The sequence below is a fragment of the Notothenia rossii genome, assembly GCF_949606895.1.
Source record: "Notothenia rossii genome assembly, chromosome: 8".
NCBI lineage: Eukaryota > Metazoa > Chordata > Actinopteri > Perciformes > Nototheniidae > Notothenia > Notothenia rossii.
The window spans coordinates 45,725,539-45,738,812 of record NC_136906.1 but is presented as its reverse complement, the minus strand read 5'-3'; the positions used below and the strand labels follow the sequence as shown (position 1 = coordinate 45,738,812).

Here is a 13,274-nt window from a genome sequence, read left to right as displayed (position 1 = left end):
CAAAAACAAACAGGCCTTTTCTCACGGTTGTTGGGGCATTTCACCTTTTAGTCCCTCCCTCCTTACGACACACACACGCACACACACACACACACACACACACTTTTGATGTATAGGATCAAGCAATTTTTAGATCAACAAAGATCATAAACAAAAAAGATAAACGAAAAACAAATAGGCCTTTTCTCACGGTTGCTTGGGCACACACACACACACACACACACACAATGTATTGGATCAATCGTCAAGTCAAAAACAAACAGGCCTTTTCTCACGGTTGTTGGGGCATTTCACCTTTTAGTCCCTCCCTCCTTACGACACACACACGCACACACACACACACACACACACACACACACACACACATGATGTATTGGATCAATCGTCAAGTCAAAAACAAACAGGCCTTTTCTCACGGTTGTTGGGGCATTTCACCTTTTAGTCCCTCCCTCCTTACGACACACACACACACACACACACACACACACACACACACACACACACACACACACACACACACACACACACACACACTTTTGATGTATAGGATCAAGCAATTTTTAGATCAACAAAAATCATCAACAAAAAAGATAAACGAAAAACAAACAGGCCCTTTCTCACGGTTGCTGGGGCACGGACACACACACGCATGCACGCACGCACGCACACACACACACACGCACACACCTTTGATGTATTGGATCAATCAATTGTCAAGTCAAAAACAAACAGGCCTTTTCTCACAAATGTTGGGGCATTTCACATTTTATTCTGAGAGAGACAGGCAGCAAAATGAGGAGGCAGAAACATTTGACTGTGGAGGAGGTTCATGAGCTAATCTTTAACCGTGTTATGGAGGAAAAATCAACCGATGAGGAGGATTCAGGGTCAGAAGAGGAGAAAACTCATGAAGAGGGGATCGATGTAAGTTACAGACCAAATTCTTCCTCTGAAGAAGCCCCCACATCGCCCACTTCTGAAATGGAAGAAGGTTTTGAAATGGAGGAAAATTAATATGAAGAGGTAGAATCAGAAATCTAAGAAGTGGAGGACCGCACTTATTTTGAGGAAGTGGAAGAATCCACTGATGAGGAAGAATCTGAGGAAGAGGACCCAGCTGAGATGGAAGAATATTTCCAATCTAAGAATGAAAAAATGATCTGGTCTTCCATCCCTCCCAGTGACGGACGTCGCATGGTAACAGCAGAGAAAGCAGAGAGAGAGACAAGCCGCCAGGGTCCAACCCTGTATGCAAGGTCTCGTATTGAGGACATAAAGTCCGCTTTTTATGTGTTTCTGCCCAAGACCATCGAAGAGTCAGTGCTGAACATGACTAACAAGGAGGGGCAGCGTGTTTATGGGAAAAAATGGAGAAAGATGCATCAAATGGACCTGCAGGCATACGTGGGTTTGTTGGTTCTAGCTGGAGTGTACCGATCCAGCAAAGAGGCTACAGCAAGTCTATGAAATGCAGAGTCTTGTAGGGCAATTTTCCGTGCTACCATGACACTTAAAATGTTTCATAAAATCTCCAGAGTCATAAGATTTGATGACAAAGACACAAGAAAAGATCGCCGGGCACGAGACAAACTTGCTCCAATTCGAGACGTTTGGGACACGTGGGTGTCTCTCCTGCCAATGATGTACAATCCAGGCACTAATGTGACTGTCGATGAGCGCCTGGTCCCATTCAGAGGTCGCTGTCCATTCAAACAGTATATCCCAAGTAAACCAGGGAAATATGGGATAAAAATATGGGCAGCATGCAATGCCAGGTCAAGCTACGCATGGAATATGCAGATATACACTGGCAAACCTGCTGGTGGGATGTCAGAAAAAAATCAGGGCATGCGAGTTGTCCTTGACATGACAGAAGACCTCCAGAGAAAAACGATAACCTGTGAAAACTTCTTTACTTCACATGCCCTTGGCCTGGCGCTGCTGAAAAGAAAGCTGTTCATGGTGGGAACAGTAAGGAGAAATAAACCTGAGCTTCCCCCTGCACTGGTGTCAAAAGCGGACAGGGCTCGTTTCTCATCGAAGTTTGCTTTCACCGAGACCCATGCTCTGGTGTCCTATCTCCCCAAAAAACAGAGAAATGTTCTTCTGATGAGCACTCTGCATCGACATTAAATGTGTAACACAGAAATGCGTGAGGTTTCCACTTTAAATTCTTGAAATAACAATCAAGCAAGACAGGGTCAAAAATGACCCCAAAGGGCACAAGGTGTGATTATGTGTTGTCATTAAAAATATATAAATTATTCAAAAAGGGCATCCTTACTAAACTTTGACATATACCAGTCTCTGATAAGACAAATAGTCACAATACGATATATTCAAATTATTAAATAGTTTCATTTATTTTTTAACTCAGAAAACGGTAACATTTCATATAAAAAAGTTATTTTAGCCCTAAATTCCAAAACAAAGGGAAAAATGTATGGTATTGAGTTGGACTGAAGCAAAACTAAAGGTGTAACACAAAATGGATTGACATTTCATACTTTATGCTTGAAATAAGAGTCAAGCAAGACGGGGTCAAAAATGACCCCAAAGGACACAAGGTGTTATTATGTGTTGTCATTCAAAATATATAAATTATTCAAAAAGGTCATCCTTACTAAACATTGACATATACCAGTCTCTGATAAGACAAATAGTCACAATACAATATGGTCAAATTAATTCATTGTTTCACTTTTTTTTTTTATCAGAAAATGGTATAATTTCATATAAATAAGGGTCTATCAGCACTAAATTCCAAAACTGAGGGAGAAATGTGTGGTAATGGGTTGTACTGAAGTAGAACTAAAGGTGTAACACAACATTTATTCACATTTGATACTTTATGCGTTAAATATCAAACAGGGAAGATGGGGTCATTTTTGACCCCAGAGGGCACAAGGTGCATAGTAATCGGGAGGACATTACGAGTTAAAGAGCCTGTGACACGAACCCAACAACTGTTGTGCAATGAAATAGTGGGCTACTAGTAATCTCGAACCGTCAGTTTAAAAAAGAAAAAGCGATACCGTTCCGATAAATATCAATAATTTCGAACATCGCGGGAAAATTCCTTCGACTCATTTTGAGGTTTTGGGGGAAGCCGGAAGTGACGTCAATTACGGGAAACGCTTCACTGTGCGGCGAGAGAGCCAAACACGGACAAAGTGTGTTGTCATGCGTAGAAATTGTGAATTACTGAGTTTAGGCACGTTAATAACGTTTTAATGAAGTTGACTACAGTATATTCATATTTGTCAGTGCTTTCATGTCAATTCGGCGAACATAAACATAAATGATCGTGGTGAAGATGATGATTAAATTAGGATTAAAAATCGGGAGTGAGAGCTGCTGAATTTCCTCCCGTCGGATGTGATATAAAAACAAATCGATTATTTTTGTAAACTCAAGTGGATGAAACTACATTTATTAGTGCTTTCATGTCAATTTGGCGAACATATGATACATTAAATGATCGTGAGGATGATGATTTAAAAATCTTTTGTTTGAGCTGGTCTGCATTTCCTGAGGAGAAAACAAACCTTAGCTTTTTGTAGTTGCAGTCAATGGTGTAGTGGGCGTTGGACGCGGGGGTACGCCGTAACCCCACTTATTTGAAGCATGATTTCTTTTTTAAATAGTCTAATACATCTAAAATCATTGCCAGTGTTATCAGTTGCAAGTGTGTGTTTGTTGTAATAATGACGAAAACATAATAGGCAGATTTCACAGTAATTATAATAAAAACGTAGCTCAAGCATTTATGCAACTTGATTTGAAGCGTGTGTGTATGAGGGGCAGAACTTTGTGTGTAGGGTGACCAGGTGTCCCGCACTGTGCGGGACTGCACACACAGCATTTTTATTATTTGTCCCGCGTCCCACACATTGAGACTATGTCCCGCATTTGAGTGATAGTCGCGCAGAAAGGCCGGATCGGTTCGCTGACAGCCGGCACCGCCCTTTATTATTATATTGTCTAAACGGCATCATGTAAATTGCGCTGACAGGCGACACAGAGGTCCCCAAGCCCCCCCCCCCCCCCCCCCCCCGTTGACAGTTCACGAGCGCGTCCATAGTGTCTCCCATCCACCCAGTAAAAACATCCCCACTACACCACTGGTTGTAGTAGTACACCAACATGGATTAAACGTGTGTTTTTTTTTACCACAATGTTGGGGAAATTAATGGATAAAATGCACGGATTATTATTATTATTATTATTATTAATATTATTATTATTATTATTATTCCCACTCCAATCGGGACACTAGGTCCACCGTTTCCCCGCAGCGAGGCTCCCCCCGTTGACAGTTTCCGTGGGCTGGGCTGGGTGCAGTGGCGGACTGGCCATCGGGACGAATCCCGATGGACCGGTACCGAAGTGGGCCGGTCGGATAAGTCACTAGCACATCCCCCACTCCCCCCGTTGACAATTTACTAGTGGTACCGAAGTGGGCCGGTCGAGAGTCCCGGGCTGATTTTTTATACCAGTCCACCACTGGCTACATGACCGTATGATCGCCCATATTGACGCACCTAATTCCTAAACTTCTAACAGATACAAAATAAACCGATCCTTCAGCCTCATATGAGCTCTCAGACACGTTCAAAATTAAACTGTCATCGCTGTCTGAGCTTGCTGCTGTGTGCGCCATCGTGCGTTTACATGCAGATGCTGGGATCCTGAACGGTGCAGCTGGAGCGCTGTGCCCGCATTGACGTCACCCATAATTTACGTCACCCATAATTTCCCCGAGAAGATCCAGGAAATGGTCAACATTGAAGGGCAGATTAATGGTTATCAAAGTACAAATATCCAAAATCAGTTCAGTAACGGTTTTCAAGGGGACAATATTTACTCAAATTGATGGGTTTGGATGATGGGGGAAAAGGCTCTTCACAGGCTCTTTAAGCAAACAAGAAAATGCCATCCTCCCACTGTCACCAGACCAACATGTTAAGATTTTGAAACTCAGTGGCGAGCCGTCAGGGCCCTCTAGGCCCTCTCTGAGGGCCTAAGATATTCTACAAAATAATATTTTAAAAGGTTTTTTTTTACCAAAGTAACTTCATTTAATTGTATTTAAAATAACATTTCCAAAGAAATGAATCCTTCGAATCTGCCTATTCAGTTTCTGCTGGAATGTGAAGGGTTAAATGAAAGAAGCTCGCCTCTGCGAGGTGAAGACAGGAGCTGATTGGTGGTCCAGCTATGAATTCACAGAGGGCCAGCTACAATAACTCAACGAGAGAGTAATGTCAACTGACAGTATTTGACCAATTGACCAATCATATCTTCCCTCTAAATGGGTGGGCTTTATTATCGCGGACTTTATGACAAGTTCCGCCCGCTGGGAAGTTTATGCATGTGTTATAGAGAGGCGATGTCCCTCCCTTTCTGGTGGACCTCCATGGGACCTTATTTCGGAAAGATTATGTATTGAAGTCAATGGCGAGAGAAAAGCTATCTTTCGATCCCGTTTGAATTGTGCCACGAATGACACATATGATGTTTGTCAATTTAAAAGATAACGCAAGTAAAAAAAAAAATGTTTTGCCGTAAAACTGTGAAGTTAGACTTTTTTTGTGTGAAACGGTCCATGAACTACATCTCTGCTCTCGCACAACAACACACGTCACCAAGATGGTCGTCACTACTGTCTTGCCAAACAAGGGATTGACTACCCTCACTATCACCACAATGAAACACGTCCAGAAGAATGTCATGCAAAGCTGCCTGCCTTCCTTTGATTCTCTCTGAACTGCCTGATTTTTTTAATGTTTAATGTCAACCATTTGTGCAGATAGCATGAAGTAGAAAAGATCGCCGATGCTAATGTAGCGTTAGCGTTAGCATGTCTCCCCCGGGGGCATCCAGGCTTAAACGGTGTATTATAGAATGATCACGCCGGTGTGACAGTACTCTTCGAAGGGTTCACGAAATATGACTACTGCTCTTACTGTTTAACATTTTGGGTTACTTAATGTTACTTCACGTTAAGGCTAATAAAAATGACAAGGCTAAGGCTGTAATGCTAACTAACGTGCTTGCTACTAGCTAGTTAGCTAACTTGATCCAGCCACTCCTGGTCCTTTCATCAGACGGGAAGCGAAAGAACGAGCAAGACCCATTGCTGGTATGATAACAACCTGGTACTAAGCACACAGGCATCTTGTTAAAGTTATCTTATCTTAGCTATCTCATATATTTAGTGGAGGAAAACAATTATGACATCAGTTATGACATCACTTAAATCACTCTGGGATTTTTCATAGTCTTATATTTCAACAGGTTTATGACAAACTGTGACTTTTTTGACATGGAAATTATTTTTTAATGTGTAATTCATGGCACAATTCAAACGGGATCGAAATATATACGTTTTCTCTCGCCATAGAGTGCCACAGTGACGCGTCCTAAAACCCGGAAGTAAATTCCTTCCGGTTCCTTCAACAACAAACAATGCAATTTCTCCATAGAATTTTGGAAAATAGCTGGAAATAAGGTCTGTTGTTGACACACATTTAAGAGACAGATCACGTTTTGTTCAGCCGGATAATATCCACATGTCTACCCTACTTTTATAATTTTCAAATCTTAAATCTTATCAATAGATTTATGCAGTGGAGTTTTTATATGTACAAAAGTGGTGGGGCACGCAAAACTTAGATGTCTATATGTAAGCTTCTGCAGTGACGTGCAGTGAGGTTCATGGCTGGTGAGGCACTGGCACTGACTCTTCAGGTTTACAAATATTATTTTGACCTAAATCAAAATATAATATTTGTAAACCTGAAGAGTCAGAAGCTTTTTTTGTCTGATGCTTCGATACATTTTAAACAGACAGTTCAACAAAAGGATACCCAACAAATGTAATTGTATTATGTAAATATTGAATTGTTCTCTCTTAGTAAGATCCCATTTTCAATAAAATGGTGGTCTTACCTTGACTTGAAGATGAATTCCATTTGCCTATCCTTGTGGACAAAAATCTGTTTGTAATTTGTCATTTGTAACCATTATTTGTAATAATTTCTGCTGACACTAGGTGGGACTGGGGAAATTATAAAAGTCATCAAAAAAGATAAAAGGTAATGATAAAAGAATCATAAATCTTATCGATAGATAGAGCGCGGGGTCAGATGGCCTGGGTATAAAAGTCACGGCTCGCCACTGTTGAGACTAGATATTTTTACAGCAAGCAGGCAGATGTTATTCTCAACATTTACAATTTAGGCATTTATTTTCCAACTTTTACTGTCTATATAATTCGTCTCCCCAAACATTGTGCTTACCCTGGGTCGAATTTTGCATTCCGAAATAATGTTTTTGTCACTCATATGAATGACGGCCCAAAACCATGGAATTAAGAGCTACTGTGAACAAACAGGAAGTACAGTCACGTGGTCTCTCTCACCTCACACTGGTCGCAGAGGCGTCCTGTGACTCCCGGCTTGCAGTGACACACACCTGTCCTGTCGTCGCATGAGGAGGTGCCACATTCACTGCACTCACAATCTGCGACACACAAAGGGCACATTCACTGATGGGAAAAGTAGAGGTCAGAGCCTGCTGACAGGGTTATTTTTGGACAGGCAGGGCCTAAAGGCATATGCTAATCCTTGATCCGGAATGTTCACCTCATCAGGTTTTTCCATCGAACATCTTCAGTTGACACCACAGTGTAAGTCTAACTTTTGCTGCATACACTGAAAAGAAATCTGAAACTTTACCTTTATTAAATGTATAATGACAACTGATTTCACACAACTGTATTAGGTTAGTTAAAAGCAATAATAATAAGTTAACATATTATTGCTTTCAACTAACCTAATAACATTTGTTGACACAATAAATGTAATTAAAGTCAACGTTTCAGACTTTTCAGTTTATGTAATCATTCTGAAATAAAATAAAGATATGAACATATATGTGTATATGTCCTATATGCTAAATTCAACCTGGAAAAAAAGTCCCAGGTCATCCTGTGTTTAGAGCTTTAAGCCACAACATGGGATCTCAAACACATCTTGCAGTTCACTCGTTGCCCCCACCTCTGCAGTTCTTGGCACTGATGGCATCGCCGTAGAAACCGGGGGCACACCTTTCGCACTTGGCCCCCCCGGTGTTACCCCAGCAGTGCTGGCAGTGGCCCGTCACGTTGTGGCACTCGCTGAAGATCAGGTTAGGGTCGGAGTTGCCGTTACAGTCACACCTCTTACAGGAATTACCAACCTCCATGGGCTTGCCGTAGTAACCTGGAGTACACCTGATGGAGGAAGTGTACACATGACTCAGTATCGCTGTGTGTAACAAAGGACAGGTTGAGAAAAAAAAGAAAAAATACACAAAATAAAATATATAATAATTCATAATTGCTTTATTTATTCCTCAAGTGTTTTTTGATTTGGGTTTAATTCATTTGCAACATTTCTCTGTTCACTATGCTGGCAACTAGACTATTATGTTCAATCAGTCATCTGTAGATGTGGTGTTGTATTATGCACAGAGAGCTGGTTGGTGGTTTGAACCCCCCCCAGCACTGACCTCTCACAAAGATGTCCAGCGTAGCCCTCTTTGCACTTGCAGCGCAGAACTGCAGCTCCTCTGTCACAGTGCACTGCAAAGCTGCACACACACAGGGGGGGGGGGATTTCAGAGGTTACACACTGCCAACACACAGCACTGTGACTGTACAAACAAGATGAGAGGGACTTACTTATTGGAGGAAAGGGACAGGGGGCAGGCGCAGGGTCGGCAGGTGTGTCTTCCATCCCGGCTGGGGGCCAGCATGTAGCCATCCTCACACATCTCACAGAAATCTCCTGTACTGTGGTCCCTGCAGTTCTGAAGAGAGAACATTGGCTATGGAAATGAAGTTGAATGCAGTGATGTGGACAGATAAATAATGTGGGTAAACTTACTCTGCAAACACCAGTGATGTCTTCACAGGAGTCTGCGTGGCCTTTGCAGTTACACGGAAAGCACTGGTTTCGCTCACTCAGGAAAAATCCCTTTTTACACTGTAAAGTTGAGGGAACAGACATTTTTTATAAAGTCTTTAAAATCCTTTGGGCTCTGGGACTTCTTCTCCCTGAGTAGAGTAGTTTACTACTCCCTCTGCAGAGCCTCTGTGTACATTAAATGTTGTTCATAATAAATGACGAGATTACTCCTTTGATACCAATAACATTCCTGATAGTTCTGATAAATAGAGATGTTTTTACAATTAAACATAATGTTTCAGGCACCAGTTGACTTGTGTTCTACAGAATGACGTTTTAAAAGCTGCATCCTGTCTGATGTTTGTTTACCCCGGTTTCTCAGGATGGTGTGATATGAAAGGTCAGATCCATGAATCACACTCACACACACACACACACACACACACACACACACACACACACACACACACACACACACACACACACACACACACACACACACACACACACACACACACACACACACACACACACACACACACATATATGCACACACACACACACACACACACACACACACACACACACACACACACTCTGTCTCTCACACACAGACACACATTCTCTCAAACACAGACACACACACTCTCAAACACACACACACACACACACACACACACACACACACACACACACACACACACACACACACACACACACACACACACACACACACACACACACACACACACACACACACACACACACACACACACACACACACACACACACACACACACAGCCCTTTGAATATCTTTAAGGACTTGAAACAGAACCATTCAATGAGGCGTACAATAGCAGTCTGTAGGAACTCCATAGTTTGACCTCCTTGTCTCACTCAGTTAACTGAAGCCTCCAGAACATTCCACAGCCTAACAGAAAGCGTACAGTGCTGTATGCGTTACCCATGATTCACATTTTCCTTTGATTTTTCCACAGATGGTCTCCAACACAAAGACATCCTTCTGTAGCTTGCTAATGTGAAAGACCCTGTGAACAGCAGCACGGATTCTTCCTGCAGACCCCCTGACCCATAGGGCACACACAAACATGCTCATGCTCTACAGCAGGGTGTCCAAACTCTTTCACTGAGGGCCAGATACAGAAACACATACGAAGGGCTGGGCCCCTCACATAAGTTAATTTATAAGTTAGCAAAATCCATCAAATGTAGGTAATTTATTCTTGATACTTGAATATGTTGAAGAAAAAACAGCCTCCATCACAGCTCTCTAGAGGGTTTACTTTATTACAAAAAGTGTTGCAGCTCATTCCATAAAACAGAAGCCTCAGATTGCTTATGTTGCAGGATGAGTCCTAATCGCCATTGTAAGGCATATTCTTGTGAGCCTATCACCACCAGGGGGCACCCTTATAAAGGAGCAGAGGCTTCCAGTTGGCTGCCTCTTGTTCGTTGGTGCCCAGACCTGCCCACCTCCGTCCTTGCCGTTTGCTTCTGCCACTGGCGTAGGTATGTCGAAGGAGAGTAGCTGGCTTCAGGTAAAGTTCCGTAAATTCTCCATCATACTTAAATGTAGTCACGTTTTGTCTTGCATAGCGGAGGGTCTTCCTGTTACGCCTGTCAAGCAGCCGTAACGTAGAGAGTAGGGGTGTAACGGTTCACAGAGTTCACGGTTCGGTATGTACCTCGGTTTGGGGGTCACGGTTCGGTACAAAAAGAAAAAGCAAAAAAAAGTCCCAAATGCATAATTCTACATTTGTTTTTTATTTATTTTGAACAGTAGTGCAAGTTTCAGTTTAAAAATAAGGAACTCTAACATTTTCAATAATTAACTGTATTACACGGTTAAAAACAAACCACAAACAGTAGCTACCACACACACTCAGATGGCCATATTATCTATAATGGCTGATGTCAAACAAAAAGGTTCAATAAGCAGTAAAACTAAAAAGAATGTCTTGAAAATATTACAAAGTAAATAATAAGATAGTGTTTCAATCACTTTTAATCACAATCAATAAAAGCCGCGGTCCTCTACTATTGCATAAGGGTATAGCATAGCAGTTGAAAAACATATGCCAAAAGCTTCCGTTATTTATTTTGGTCTCTCAGCTTTCATATCTATTGGCTTCTTAAAAACAGCGGGGATAAGCTGTTGAACTTGTCTTTTGCCGGCCTCCGGTGATTGGCAAATCTGGGCAGGGCCGTGGGAAGTAGGGGTGCTGAGGGTGCTGCAGCACCCCCTGGTGGAGGACAGGGGATCTGCACTTCCACAAGATTAAATACAAATATAATACAAAAAAAAAGAATTTTCAGCCTTGATGTACCAACATTCATAATAAAGTAAAGATAACACCCTTTTCACCCCGGTTACGTTTTCCATTTGCCCTGTATGATGGGCGCTGTAAGTGATGAAAGTGGGGGACGTTGGCTTATCAGGCGCCCGCAGCTCACAGCCAGCATGAGAGAGAGAGAGAGATAGATAGATGGAGAGAGGGGGTGCACCGGTACCGGCGGGGAATGTTGTTAGCTTCTGCTGCGCTAACGGATATAAGAAGCTGTTTCTACAATAATGTGGAGGGAGAGCTCTTCTGTCAGACTGAGAGACACAATGAGGTAAAGGACCCTGCGTGTTTAGATAGTTCACTTTAGTCTAAATTATCTCAGTGGGTCTCAAACGTTTTGATCACAATTAATGTAAACAAATATCTCCAAGGCACTCCTTTATAATTATTAGGAAAAATAAAAACAGGTTTCAAATCATTCTAATGTATACTGTAGGACAGTAAACCAAAAATGTTTTTTAAAACTGGAGATATTTAAAAATATGCATAAATAAATAAATGTTAACTGATAAAATAAGATATAAATGAACCACAAAAATAAAACAAGTTAGCCAACATTTATTTGTTATTGGCTATGGTACAGTAGGTTATTGGATATGTTCACATACTTATTTGATTATTAAAATGCAAACTGATGTTTTTCATATGGGTGTTTTAGAGTTGTATCCCCTAGATCAGTCTCTAGTTTGGGCTCAAAGTGCACCAGATTGAAGCATTTTACTTTAAAATGTAAAAAAAAATCTTGAGGATGTGACGTCCACCCCCAAATTAAAACCTGTTCATGCAATACTAAATACATTTGAAGCCTTTTTATATAAGCTGTCCACCATATCAATACGTTTCTCTGTTTGTAGTGTATTGGTCTTTTGTAGAGGTTTTTCATTGCCAGCTAAAATCTTGCCTAGGGCCAAATTGGTCTAAACCGGCCCTGGTGTCATCCCCACAGCACCCCCCATTCGAAACATGTTCCCACGGCTATGAATCTGGGTGATGCCTTCTGATATGATTTAGCATGTTTGGCTTGTGTTACCATTAGCATACCGCACCGCTATCGAACAATGCCGGTGTTGTGTCAAATTATGCACCCCCGTCGTGAAATGCACCCCTTGACACGGGAACACGCATTTGAACGTATAGTCCGCTATTCTATGTTGTCTTTTTGATGGTTGTCGAATCCTGGATTTTGCATTCATTCGCCGCTTATTTTTCAGTTATTTTTTTATTTAATATATGTTTTTATTTAATTGTGATGTCCTGTCTGTATACTTGTTCTTGTACTTGTGCTTTACAATGTATTGTTTATTTTTACATCAAGTGCTTGAGGGTGGGGATTAATGGAAACATTTTATTTTGGGGGGTGCTTTTTATGAACAGCCTGGTTGCCACGATATGAACCCCTTCTCTGACAATAAACGTGTCACATACATGAAACTTGCTCCATTTATTGGTACTAGTCCTACAACTATACCCTCCAAAGTGCTTGAAGGTGGGATTAATAGAAGCATCTTTTCGTGGGGGGTGCTTTTTACGGCAGGCCAGGGGGTGCATTTCACGACGGGGGTGCATAATTTGACACAACACCGGGACACCGTCCTCGTCTGATCCACCACTCGCACTCCATCGTTGTTGTAGTCCACAGGGAACCCGAAATGTTCCCACACAGCAGATTTAAAAGAAGCAGGTGGGTCTTCTAGCTCCTGTGTGTTATCTGAACTCGCCATACTAACTTTTCTTCTTGTAATTTGTTCGTTTTGTTGTGTTTTCTTCTTCATTTGTTTTTTAAGGGCGGCTGGCAAACCGATTTTGGCACAATACCGCCCCCTGTATTATATATAGTGTAATGCAGGGGTCTGCAACAGGCGGACCGCGGTCCGGATCCGGACCCAGACGCCGACCTATACGGACCGGGACCTATAATCAATACATTAATAGGGGATTTCAATTTTGACCGGG

The 13,274-nt window shown here is 41.9% G+C and overlaps 1 protein-coding gene across 1 annotated transcript in view; it reads right to left on the bottom strand.

Annotated features, from left to right (window-relative positions):
• Positions 1–13,274, bottom strand: part of lama4 (laminin, alpha 4) — a 79,517-nt gene that overhangs the window by 41,130 nt on the left and 25,113 nt on the right. The window contains exons 2-6 of the mRNA XM_079643701.1: positions 8,934–9,032; positions 8,729–8,856; positions 8,557–8,637; positions 8,064–8,278; positions 7,427–7,527 (exon numbers count right to left, since the gene is read on the bottom strand). Coding sequence (XP_079499827.1) covers positions 7,427–7,527; positions 8,064–8,278; positions 8,557–8,637; positions 8,729–8,856; positions 8,934–9,032 — 624 coding nt within the window. The remainder of the gene's footprint in view (positions 1–7,426; positions 7,528–8,063; positions 8,279–8,556; positions 8,638–8,728; positions 8,857–8,933; positions 9,033–13,274) is intronic.